General features: G+C 42.0%; 1 protein-coding gene across 1 annotated transcript; it reads right to left on the minus strand.

The window, feature by feature from the left end:
- Positions 1-575: 575 nt before the first annotated feature.
- LOC117551941 (E3 ubiquitin-protein ligase TRIM21-like) lies at positions 576-4,521 on the minus strand. Its single transcript, XM_034225025.1, has 2 exons — positions 4,391-4,521; positions 576-3,661 (listed from the first exon to the last, which is right to left on the minus strand). The coding sequence occupies exon 2, from the start codon at positions 3,657-3,659 to the stop codon at positions 2,019-2,021; it is 1,641 nt and encodes a 546-aa protein (XP_034080916.1). The 5' UTR covers positions 3,660-3,661; positions 4,391-4,521; the 3' UTR covers positions 576-2,018.
- Between the last annotated feature and the right edge of the window lie 9,024 nt (positions 4,522-13,545).

Below are 13,545 nucleotides of genomic sequence, written 5' to 3' on the forward strand. Positions count from 1 at the left end.
GCTGTCGTAGCCAAACAGTAATCGAATGTGCCACTTCCGGCTGACAGTGGCTGACCTCCGTCTCGGTAGTGACACATGTGTAACAAACTGTGTCTCCACATATATCAGTTTGTTTGGTGTACATACAGTACAGTGACTCCATGCTTGTCTTTCCTTTGTGTTGTGCTCCATCAAGTGGACACTCTGTGCCATAACCCCAGGAAGTGGTGGAAGTGTGGTACTGTAGTGTAGTAAAACAACAAAAACACAATGAACTCAGTGCTGAGGTCTATATGGTAGTATCCTGTTGCATTAAATACCACAGTACTATTTATGCAACACCATTTCTTGACTATTTTAAATCTGGCTCAAAAGGCCTTATACAAATGTGAGGAGAATTTTCATGCATCACTTTGAGCAACAAATAAAACAGCAGTTATTGCCATGATTTAAAAAAAATCTTGCCTGATTTATAGATTGGTTTTGATCCTTGACATACGGAAACCCATCAAGATTTCCTATTGTGTTTTTAAGACTTGTTTCCTGTCAGCTGAAATAACACTGAACACATTACTCACACAAACAACAAAGACCAGTGACCTTGAAATTAGTATATATATTTTTATTTAAAATTGTAGATGTCAAGATTGTTATCTTGGATGAAAGACAACATATTTAATCCGTTTCACATTGAGTTCTTGTTGAGTTCAACGAATATAAAAATGTGCTGGGAGGGAAATCATTTGAAAAGGAATTTTTTCAAAGTATAAGAAAAGGAGGGTTTCGTGTATGCATGATGAGTTAAAACTGAGAACCTGGGAAGAGGGGTATTCTGGCTTTTTACCAAACCCTGTTAGTCATGTGACCCTCATCACATATCACCCAGATGTTTCTACCACACACACAACAAACACACATAAGTGTGTGTTGACACAATGTAAACAAATGTAGGACATCATTTTGATTCAGCGTTTTATATCACAACGGGGGAAACTAGTTTTATACAAATATGGCAAAACTACAAGAAGCAAATGGTAGGGCTTAAGTCAAACTGTTATATCCTTAAAGAATATCATTAAATCAAATGTTTCCTTATATTAGTTGTTGGCATAAATACTTGTATAATACTAAGCTCTGTAGTTAGTTACTTATTTGTAAAGAGTAGTTTAGTGGTATAGTGACTGCCTTCCCTCATCAAAGTGAATGGTATCTCACTGATATCAGCCCCACTGCTTTCTGCTCTACAGCCGCACAATATCCAATCACTGCTAGTGGAAACAAACATTTCATCCTACAAGCTCTTCACACAAAAAGTCATCAACTTATATTTTATTTAATGTGAATTAGCCTCAGGAAATGTGTCATGAAATACAACTGATGTGTAAACCAGGCCTTCCTGTTCAGTGTTTAGTGCTCGAGTCCCTGCTTTCTCAGAACAAACATCTAGTTTATTTGACTGTTTTCTTAACTCACAATCACATATTTACAGATGTCTTTGATTCATAAGCCATTTGACCAGTAATCCATATAAAACCTGGCATGTCAATATACAAGTTAACAGTTATTAACCAAACCATTTTAAACATTAATGAGGATTTATCATAATTTTACTTTTTCTAGCAGTATAACTGCACAGTAGAGGCACGTAATATGCCTTTCTCTTTAATGAAGCTTTATAACAATTGATTATAAAACATTTAATGTTATTATCAATTCTAACTATAGCTTGACACATTTGGTGTCATTAGAAACAAAATGGTTTTTTTGAAGATACAATAAATCTTTAGCTTTACCAATGTTCACATAGATATTCTCCACATGTGTTACGATTAATTGTTGAAGAGATAATTATTTGATTGTTGAATAGATTAATGAATCCACTTATGTGTTGTATACAGAATCTAAACCATATGTTAATCAGTCACCACAGTAAACTTATCTTGTAGAAAATAAGATGGAAACTAAACAGTTTTGACTCTAAATATCGATGTTCGTTCCCTTGAATAAAATAAAATCAACACATGAAATAAGATGAGTGATTAGGTGACAGGAGAGATGATCAGAGGTGCAGAGTTTTTACGGCCACATTTATCACCAGGACTGAAGTATGGGTAGATTTTCCCGTTGAAGGAGCAGCCAGTAAAGGAGTAGATAAGAGCTGCAGCATCTACGTCATAAAAGGAGACCAGACCCTCCTCATAATCCACAAACACCCCCACCTTCTTAGGCCGAGACTTCAGAGAGAGAAGGACTGGAGGATCCTCAAGAGCTTCATACTCAAATCCTTTTGTCAGCCATATAGTCCAGTTACCCCCCTGAGGGCTCAGTGTGACCGTTCCCTTCCTGTTGATCGACTCTCTGGCCACTCCTAAATCCCAGTCGGTCTTTCCTTTAACTTGAACCTCAAAGTAAAATTTTCCTGAAGAGAAACTCTGCTTTCCTAAAACACAATTAGCTTCAGAAAATCTCTCTGGGTTGTTTGGGAGATTCTTTCTCACATCACCATCGCTGACTTGTTTTCCATCACACGACAGGATGAGTTGAGTATGTGCTGTATTAGGATCAAGAGTCACATCCACTGCGTACCTCTGGACCCTCTTCCGCTCAGCCTCAAGCAGCTTCTTCATCTCTTGGCTGAGTGTCTCCTCCAGCTGAACCACAGCTCTCACCACAGTCCCTTCATATGATGATGGAGGGATGCTGACCTTTGTCCAGTCCTTGGTGAGTGATGGGTGTTGGATGTTTAGGGACTGGACACCCTGGAGAAAATGGAGGTGGTCTTCAGACCGTGAGAGATGTTCAACTTTTGCACTTCTCTTCTTCAGCTGAGAGATTTCCTGTTCCAGCTCTTTGATGAAGTCTTCGGCCCGTTTCATTCTCATGTTCTGCTTCCCTTCTATTGTTTGGATGAACTCATTCAGGTTTCTCTCAACAGACTCCTTCAGAGCAGTGAAGACCTGAACTCCTTCTGCTATCTCTCTGTCTGCTTCTTCCTTACTGAGGTCCACTGAGTGTTTGATCTCCTCAATCTTCAGTTGTCTCTTCTGGATCATTTCCTGAATTCTAGCCTCTTTCTTTCCCAGCGCTGCCTTCTTCCCTTCATATGCTTCTTTGAGAGGAACCACATCATGCATCTTGTGGTCTAAAACAGTGCAGAGCATGCAGACACATGTCTGGTCGGTCTTACAGAAGAGCTCCAGAGGTTTGTCGTGCTTTGGACACATCCTGTCTTCCAGGTTCTCCACAGGGTTGATCAGCTGATGCCTTTTCAGACCTGACATGGTCAGATGAGGCTCCAGGTGAGTCTCACAGTAGGAGGTCAGACACACCAGGCAGGACTTCAGGGCCTTCAGTTTGGTTTCAGTGCAGACGTCACAGGGAACTTCTGCTGGTTTGAAGACTTGTTGCTCTGAGCTGCTGCTGCTGGCTTTCTGTTGAGCCGACTGTCTGAACTGAGCGACCATCTCAGAGATGAAAGTGTTGACTCTCAAATCTGGTCTTGTATTAAAAGCCTCTTGACACATGGGACACTGGCACCTGTCACTTCTATCCCAGTGTTCAGTGATGCAGGTTTTACAGAAGTTGTGTCCACATGGTATAGTGACTGGATCAGTGAACAAGTCCAGACAGATGGAGCACAGGAACTGATCTTCAGATGGCAGGTAGCTTGCAGCAGCCATATCTACAAATTATAAGAAAAAACATTTGAAACATCAATCATCAATTCATATCATATATTGTTTTAAAGAAAGAACTTCGATAACTCGTAACAAGTCATGAGCAACCGTGACCATTTAATCTCTGACAGGTTCAAGCATGCAACTCTGGCTAACATTTTAATTGAAAAATAACACTGCTCTTCTTACTGTGTGACCATAACAAAAATATATAAAAATACATGTTCCTAGTACTAGACTCCTGGTACTAGGATGGGTTAAATGCAGAGGCCACATTTCACTGTGTGTGCTGTGTGCTCTGCATGTGTGACCATTAAAGAGGGTTTCATCCCTCCCAATTCTATTCAATGTTTTGTCAACCCTTTTTTTATTGAAAAATAACACTGCTCTTCTTCTCACTGCGTGACCATAACAATTAATTTCCTCTAGCTGCTTCACATTAAAAGCATCCAACTGTTTCTCCAATGAAAAGATTTTATTTTGAAACAGCTAGAGGAAATGGGTAAAAGCATGATGTAGGAAGTGATCAGCAAACCATAATAATAGCAGGAGAGCAGAAGTGAATACTAAGAGTTGATACAAAGAGACTGTTCAAGCTGTTTAACGTGGACTCTATATCATACTGTATATGGTTATGTTGTTAAAAACAAGTTGGACATAAAAGGTGGAGATTTCGTCTGAAGTTTTGTGTTAGTCCTGATGGTGAAAGTGTAAATATAATCAGATGTACTCACCAGTGTTTGACAGAGACTCTGCTGTGTTGTTGAGAAAGATCTGATGAACTCAGTTTGTATTTTCTTTAGACAGAAACGGAGACTAGTCTCCACTGCAGTGTGGCTGCCTCGCTGACTAACTTAACTTTCATTTCCTGAGTGTGACTTGTAAGCTCTCCTCTTCCCACTGTAGCTCCTCCTCTCACAGCAGCTGGTTTGTTCCCTCCCTCTGATTCACACAGGTGTTGAGAAATACCAGGTTTTCTCTGATAGTTAGGGAGCAAAGCTGGTGCTTTACAGATGTGTCAAGCTGTTTCTAATCTTTATTATGATGAACGTTTTCAGTTACATTTATTGGAAACACATGTCAGTAAAATGTCATGGATGATATAATCTACATAGTTAAAGACTTATTTCCATTGTAGTACTTGATGAACTTGAACTATACTGGTTTCCCGTCTCCCCCCGCATCAACTACAAAATACTGGTCCTTACTTACAAAGCCCTCCACCATCTGCCCCCCCCCCCACCCCACTGACCTCCTCACCCCCCACCAACCCCAACGGTCCCTCAGATCGACCTCAGCCGGTCTCCTATCATCCCTAAACCCAAACTCTGCAGCTTCGGGGACATGTTTTATTAGTAATGAAGACAACGTACCTTCATCAAATGTACAACAAGTACAATATGTATCTACTCTAAAACAGAAATCTATACACAATAAAATAAACTAAAGGCTTTTAGACATTGAGTATGTAACATTAGTGATCATGATAACAAGGAAGAAGAGTGTTTTCTCTCAGGCAGCATCCCTCATGGATCATTATGGCATTTTGTTGCCTGAATTAAAGCAATCATATTATCCTGTTCTCACTTGTTCCTCGTGAGATATTGGGTCTCGATTGATGAGGTTGTTGCCTAATGCTGAAACATAACGTAATGTTAAGTGTCCTCAATGCTCTGTATACAAAAAGAGAAAAGTTATCTGCCAGTGATGGAACCTCTTAAATCAAGGTTACTTTACATTTTAAAGGAGCAGTTCAAGCCATGAACAAAATGAAAATCTTGCTGTTTTACAGGAAGTTGTTAAATCCATTTCTTGGTTTTTAATTTGTATTTCTTTGTGTCTGTCGCAGGAAGGAGAAAGCAGCAGGTCGCCACAGAGAGGGCGGGCATGGCAAAGGTGAGCACAAACAGTCCTTATCGGCTTCCTCTTATCTCCTGTCAATCATTTACAGTGTGCGTCATAGTAAGAGGAAAATGATTAAGTTGCAAAATATATACAAATATTTCTTAGTTTCTCAAATATATAAAACATTTTACCTGAGGAAATCTCTGTGCAAACATCTCTGTATCTTATTTACTATATTGTTGTTGTTGTTGTTGTTGTTGTTGTTGTTGTTGTTGTTGTTGTTATATCACTGATATTTAGTCTTTCTCTTTGAAACCCATCAATTCAAGAATTCCATTAAAATACAATCCATAATTCAGAATATGTACCAACATTAATTATTATCATTATTATTATTATTAGTAGTGTTATTGGTATTAGTATGATAAAAGTGATTCTTAATCAAATATTATTTCTATTATTATTTTTATTTTAATACACATATTATTTAATTATTATTCTAATAATAATGATAATATTTTAATAGAATTGGAAAGCACTATTTTTAAGTTTTATTTTAAAAGCTTTACTTCCTGTATTAGTCTTTTATTTTATATTATGACACACACACACACACACACACACACACACACACACACACACACACACACACACACACACACACCATGTTTCCATCACTTCAGGGGACATTACATTGACTTATATGCATTTCTTGGAGACCTATCCTAACCTTAACCATAACCAACACATGCCTAACCCTAACCAAATCTTCACCCTCATCGGGGACCTCCCTTATGTCCCCATAAGGGAGGCGAGTCCCCACAACTGACTGTGTAAACAGATGTAGGTCCCCACAAGGATAGTAATGCTAGGTCACACGTAAACACCTCCACACACACACACACACACACCTCCTAGCACCTCCACACACACACGCACGCACACACACACACACACACACACACACACACACACACACACACACACACACACCTCCTAGCACCTACACACAGCTATTGGCTAGCGCTCCAACACATCGTACATGAAAGGCTAAGGGGCGGGACATCTCTAAGCGTTTGACCAATCACAACAGAGCCGGCCAGCTAACCAATCAGAGCAGACTGGGCTCTGGTTTCAGACAGAGGGTGAAAAGAGGTTCTGCAGCACAGGCAGTATGAGAAAAATAAAGAGCTTTTTGAACATTGAAGCATGGAGACATGTCCCAGTAGAGACACTACATACTGATATGAACCTGAAAATGAGCATGATAGGGCCCCTTTAATAACAATGTTGAGATACTTGTACTTGAGGTAGTTGTACATAAGTATGTCTAGTTTTGTTTGACAAAGTGTTACTCTTTAAATCACAAAAACACATTAACTTACATCATATGATGCAGTACTGTACTACCAAGTAATGGCTCCATAATGACAAACTATAACTTTGGAAAACATAATGCTGATAATACTTATTTACTTTTACTTAATTAACATTTTGAATGCATGACTACTTTTAGGCTGGCTTATTAAGTGAAGTGTGTGAGTACTTCCCTCACCTCTGTCTCCTCTCCACAGGAGACTATGAGAAAGGCGTGGACCACCTGACCAACGCCATCGCAGTGTGTGGGCAGCCCCAGCAGCTGCTGCAGGTGTTGCAGCAGACTCTGCCTCCACCCGTCTTCCAGATGCTGCTCACCAAACTGCCCAGCATCAGCCAGGTAGCACAACTCTTACAAATCAAAGTCAAGCTGCTGCTGTTGCACCAGGGGCCTATACTACGAAGCTGGTTCAACCTAACCTGGATATGTTTGAGTTAGTCGGTTGGCCTAATCCAAAACATACGCGCTCTCGCTAAACTGTACTACGACACTGGTTATTACATTACATTACATTACATTGCATTTAGCTGACGCTTTTATCCAAAGCGACTTACAATAAGTACATTCGACCAGGAAGACACAACCTTGAAGAAAACAGAATCATATAAGTACATCAGGTTTCATAGAGCCAAACATTTCAAGTGCTACTCAACTGGCTTTAGGTAAGCCAGTCCTTTATTAGTATAAAAGTGCTTCGTTAATAGTTCTAACGCTCGAAGTGGAGTCGAAAGAGATGAGTTTTCAGTTTGCGCCGGAAGATGTGCAAGCTATCTGCCGTCCTGATGTCAATGGGGAGCTCATTCCACCATCTTGGAGCCAGGACAGCAAACCCACGTGTTTTCGCCGATGGGAACTTGGGTCCCCCTCGCAGCGAGGGCGCAACGAGTCGTTTGGCTGATGCAGAGCGTAGTGCACGCGCTGGGGTGTACGGTTTAACCATGTCCTGGATGTAGGAAGGGCCAGATCCATTCGCAGCATGGTAAGCAAGTACCAGTGTCTTGAAGTGGATTCTAGCAGTTACCGGAAGCCAGTGAAGGGAGCGGAGGAGCGGAGTGGTGTGGGAGAATTTAGGAAGGTTGAAGACCAGACGAGCCGCTGCATTCTGGATGAGCTGCAGAGGTCGGATGGCACATGCAGGTAGACCAGCCAGGAGGGAGTTGCAGTAGTCTAGGCGTGAGATGACGAGAGCCTGGACCAGAACCTGAGTCGCTTTCTGAGTCAGCTGGGGACGTATCTTCCTGATGTTGTAAAGCGTGTATCTGCAGCAACGGGTTGTAGCAGCGATGTTTGCAGTGAAGGACAGGTTGTTATCTAGGGTCACACCCAGATTCCTTGCAGTCTGAGTCGGGGAAACAACTGAGGTGCCGATGTTGATTGTCAGGTCAAGAGTTGGACAATCTTTTCCCGGGAGGAAGAGCAGCTCAGTCTTGTCAAGGTTGAGCTTGAGGTAGTGAGCAGACATCCACTGAGAGATGTCAGCTAGACCAGCAGAGATGCGTGCGACGACCTGGGTCTCTGAGCGGGGAAAGGACAGAATTAATTGGGTGTCGTCAGCGTAGCAGTGGTATGAAAAACCATGCGGGCTAATGACTGATCCGAGCGAGTTTGTGTACAAGGAGAAGAGGAGGGGACCAAGAACAGAGCCCTGAGGGACCCCCGTAGTTAATTGACAAGGGTCGGACTCAGACCCTCTCCAAGTCACCCTGTAGGTACGGTCTTTCAGGTATGAGGTGAGGAGGGAAAGTGCAGAGCCTGAAACTCCAAGTTTTTGGAGAGTGCGAAGGAGGATCTGATGATTCACCGTGTCGAATGCAGCAGACAGGTCCAACAGGATGATGACAGAGGAGAGGGATGCAGTTTTGGCAGTGTACAGTTCCTCCGTGACAGCAATGAGAGCAGTTTCTGTGGAGTGACCAGCCTTGAAACCAGACTGGTGCGGATCCAGAAGGTTGTTCTGATTGAGATAACAGGAGAGTTGTTTAAAGACAGCGCGTTCAAGTGATTTAGACAGGAACGGGAGGAGAGAGACAGGCCTGTAGTTTATAACATCAGACGGGTTGAGAGTAGGTTTCTTTAGGAGAGGGTTTACTCTTGCCTCCTTGAGACTGTTTGGAAAGTGACCAGAAGTTAGAGAAGTGTTGATGAAATGGGTGAGAAACGGTAGAATATCAGGAGCGATAGTCTGAAGGAGGTTTGAAGGGATAGGGTCCAGAGGACAGGTGGTAGGGCGGGCAGAGGTAATGAGGGTAAGAACCTCACTTGGAGAGAGAGGGGAAAAGGAGGTTAGTGTGTTGGTGGAAGGAAGGTCTGGTGACCCAGCGGTGAGTAAAGGTGAGTCAGAAAAAGAAGAGCGAATATCATCAACCTTTTTTTCAAAGTGGGTAACAAAGTCGCTTGACAGAAGTGAGGAGGGGGGAGGAGCTTTTGGAGGGTCCAAGAGGGTGGAGAAGATGGAAAATAGTTTTTTAGGATTGGAATAGGAAGATTGGATCTTATCTTGAAAGAAAGTGCTTTTTGCCTGAGAGATCGAAGCAGAGAAAGAGGAGAGGAGAGCTTGATAGGTTAGGAGGTCGTCACGGTGTTTGGATTTCCACCATTTCCGCTCTGCTGCCCTAAGGACGGTTCTATTAGCACGCAGTGCATCATTTAGCCAGGGAGCAGGAGGGGACTGACGAGCCTGCCGAGATGTGAGAGGACAGAGCGAGTCCAGAGTGGATGAGAGAGTAGAGAGGAGAGTTTCTGCAGCAGAGTTTGGAGGCAGTAGTTGGAACGAATCAGAGGAAGGGAGGGCTGAGAGCACCGACGAGGCAAAGGTAGAGGGGGAGAGGGAGCGAAGGTTACGGCGGACAAGTGTAGGATGGGAAGAGATTAGTTTGTTATGTTTGGAAAGGGATAGAGAGAATGAAATGAAGAAGTGATCGGATGTGTGGAGCGGGTTTACAGAGAGGTTAGAAGTAGCGCAGTTCCTTGAGAATATGAGATCAAGGACATTGCCAGCTTTATGAGTCGGTGGGGACGGAGACAGTGAGAAAGCAAAGGCGGTTAACAGAGATGTTAGTTCGTCTATCTTCCCCATCTGGAGGTTGAAGTCTCCGAGAAGTACAGCGGGAGGGCCAGTTTCAGGGATGTGTGAGAGGAGATGATCTAATTCCTCCAAGAAGTCCCCCAAGGCGCCTGGCGGACGGTAGAGAACAACAATGGTTAACTGTATAGGATGGGTTACTGTGACGGCATGGAATTCAAAGGTGGAAGGAGTGAAGTTAGGTAGCTTGAAGAGGGAAAAGCTCCATTTGGGAGAGAGCAGGAGACCAGTGCCACCTCCTCTGCCAGTGGGTCTGGGTGTATGGGAGAAGGAATATGCAGTGGAGAGAGGGGATCGCTCAAGCCAGCCGTTTCCTATCTAGTTAGGTGCGCGTTCACATGAAAGGGGTGGTATTTGGAGCATTCGACCAATCACAAACATGAAGAAGCGCACTGACAGCGCAGTCATACTTCCTGAATGAAAAGTGAACTTTAATACTAGTCAAAAATGAAGAAGTTAAACTTTAAACATCCATGACTTAAACACTTGATCCAGGATAAAAGCCACAGAGCTGCACCTGCAAGGTGAATACAGCTGGCAAAAGAAAAAGTGTTTGAATGCGTACATTAACAGGTTTATGATATCACTGCCCCGTCTAAAACACGATCTGACTTTAATTACATTTGTCTCGAGTGTTTCGTCAACTTAATGTGTTGCTTAAAATAATACTTCTGCATCCAGTCTGTGACACTGTGAGTGTTGCACGGCCAGATACGGCTCAGCTGACTCAGATAAGAAAATATATGATACATTATGAAGTGATATGCCGCGGACTGTACTTAATGTTACTCTGATCCGGTTACTTATGTTGTGGTAGATATGTGGTAAGTGTTCTTCACGCTAATGTTATAATAGTCAGATTGCTCTGAAGATGGAGGTGATATTCTATTAATGTTCACGTTCACACAGTCGGTGATTTTTGCCGGCCGTCTTTCCTGCAATGGCAGCTTTTCTGTATTTCCTTTCTCCTGTAATATGACTTGATCGCTTTAAACTCCGCACACTGAGCTCTGATTGGTCAGCAGGCAGTGCTTTCACTGAGTTGAGCTCTTAGCCTGCAACCTAACCTGGTCCCGACCAGGTTAGCCGCTAAGCATAAGTTACCATGGAGATCTAGCCTGCTAAAAAGAGAACCAGCTTCGTAGGACCGGAAAGCCGGAGTTTTCCCTGAATTTAGCCGGCTAAGCGAAAATCCTGCTTCGTAGTCTACCCCCCAGGTATCACATGTTGCTGCTGGGATAAGGTGCTTTGTCCAGGCAAGAATTGTAGTCACCACACACACCTACACCACACACACGCACCTACAGCTCCTAAAGCATATAATCAGGCTACAGCCGTTGTGTATTTTATTATGTGAAGCACTAAATGGTTTTAGAAAAATATGGACTCTTTGTTTGTAGTTATCTACTAAACTAAAGCAAATAAAGAGAGTAATGTAGGCCTGTTATACTGAGTGATATATAGTATACACACTGCTCTGCTTTCTGCACGGACCTCACAGCTGTTCTCTCTGTAAACATCGCGTCACGATGAAAGCAGTTAATAAAATAATATCCAGTGGATGCATGCAGAGCTGTCATTGGCTGAGATAAGTCCGGCCGTGTGTCACGACTCTTTGAAACATCTCTGTTCCCGGAAATGCATCCGCGAAGGAGCCGTGGAGGACCGTGGAGGACCCATCAGTGTATCCTCGGTTATAGCTCCTCCAGAGAGCCTCCTCGATCCTCGGTCCTCGACGTGCATTTAGAGAAATGAGATGTCCTTCAACATGGCGCGCTAAAATTCATTTCCGGGTCACTACCGGAGGACCGAGGAGTCGAGGAGGGGGATTTGATGAAATGAGAAAGGGCCCGTGTGTGTGTGTGTGTGTGTGTGTGTGTGTGTGTGTGTGTGTGTGTGTGTGTGTGTGTGTGTGTGTGTGTGTGTGTGTGTGTGTGTGTGTGTGTGTGTGTGTGTGTGTGTGTGTGTGTGTGTGTGTGTGTGTGTGTGTGTGTGTGTGTGTGTGTGTGTGTGTCATAATATAAAATAAAAGACTAATACAGGAAGTAAAGCTTTTAAAATAAAACTTAAAATAGTGCTTACCAATTCTACTAAAATATATTTTTATTATTATTATTAGAATAATAATTAAATAATATGTGTATTAAAATAAAAATAATAATAGAAATAATATTTTATTAAGAATCATTTTTATCATACTAATAACACTAATAATAATAATAATAATTAATGTTGGTACATAATCTGAATTATGGATTGTATTTTAATGGAATTCTTGAATTGATGGGTTTCAAAGAGAAAGACTAAATATCAGTGATATAACAACAACAACAACAACAACAACAACAACAACAACAACAACAACAACAATATGGTAAATAAGATACAGAGATGTTTGCACAGAGATTTCCTCAGGTAAAATGTTTTATATATTTGAGAAACTAAGAAATATTTGTATATATTTTGCAACTTAATCATTTTCCTCTTACTATGACGCACACTGTAAATGATTGACAGGAGATAAGAGGAAGCCGATAAGGACTGTTTGTGCTCACCTTTGCCATGCCCGCCCTCTCTGTGGCGACCTGCTGCTTTCTCCTTCCTGCGACAGACACAAAGAAATACAAATTAAAAACCAATAAATGGATTTAACAACTTCCTGTAAAACAGCAAGATTTTCATTTTGTTCATGGCTTGAACTGCTCCTTTAAAATGTAAAGTAACCTTGATTTAAGAGGTTCCATCACTGGCAGATAACTTTTCTCTTTTTGTATACAGAGCATTGAGGACACTTAACATTACGTTATGTTTCAGCATTAGGCAACAACCTCATCAATCGAGACCCAATATCTCACGAGGAAAAAGTGAGAACAGGATAATATGATTGCTTTAATTCAGGCAACAAAATGCCATAATGATCCATGAGGGATGCTGCCTGAGAGAAAACACTCTTCTTCCTTGTTATCATGATCACTAATGTTACATACTCAATGTCTAAAAGCCTTTAGTTTATTTTATTGTATATAGATTTCTGTTTTAGAGTAGATACATATTGTACTTGTTGTACATTTGATGAAGGTACGTTGTCTTCATTACTAATAAAACATGTCCCCGAAGCTGCAGAGTTTGGGTTTAGGGATGATAGGAGACCGGCTGAGGTCGATCTGAGGGACCGTTGGGGTTGGTAGGGGGTGAGGAGGTCAGTGAGGTGGGGGGGGGGGGGGGGGGGGCAGATGGTGGAGGGCTTTGTAAGTAAGGACCAGTCTTTTGTAGTTGATATGGGGGGAGACAGGAAACCAGTATAATTCAAGTTCTACAATGGAAATAATTCTTTAACTATGTAGATTATATCATTCATGACATGTGTTTCAAATGAATGTAACTGAAAACGTTCATCATAATAAAGATTAACAGATTTTGACACACCTCATCCCTCCCATCTGTAAAGCACCAGCTTTGCTCCCTAACTATCAGAGAAAACCTGGTATTTCTCAACACCCATGCAGATCAGAGGGAGGGAACAAACCAGCTGCAGTGAGAGGAGGAGCTACACTGGAAAGAGGAGAGCTTACACATCACACTCA

The sequence above is a fragment of the Gymnodraco acuticeps genome, unplaced genomic scaffold (assembly GCF_902827175.1).
Source record: "Gymnodraco acuticeps unplaced genomic scaffold, fGymAcu1.1, whole genome shotgun sequence".
NCBI classification, from domain to species: domain Eukaryota; kingdom Metazoa; phylum Chordata; class Actinopteri; order Perciformes; family Bathydraconidae; genus Gymnodraco; species Gymnodraco acuticeps.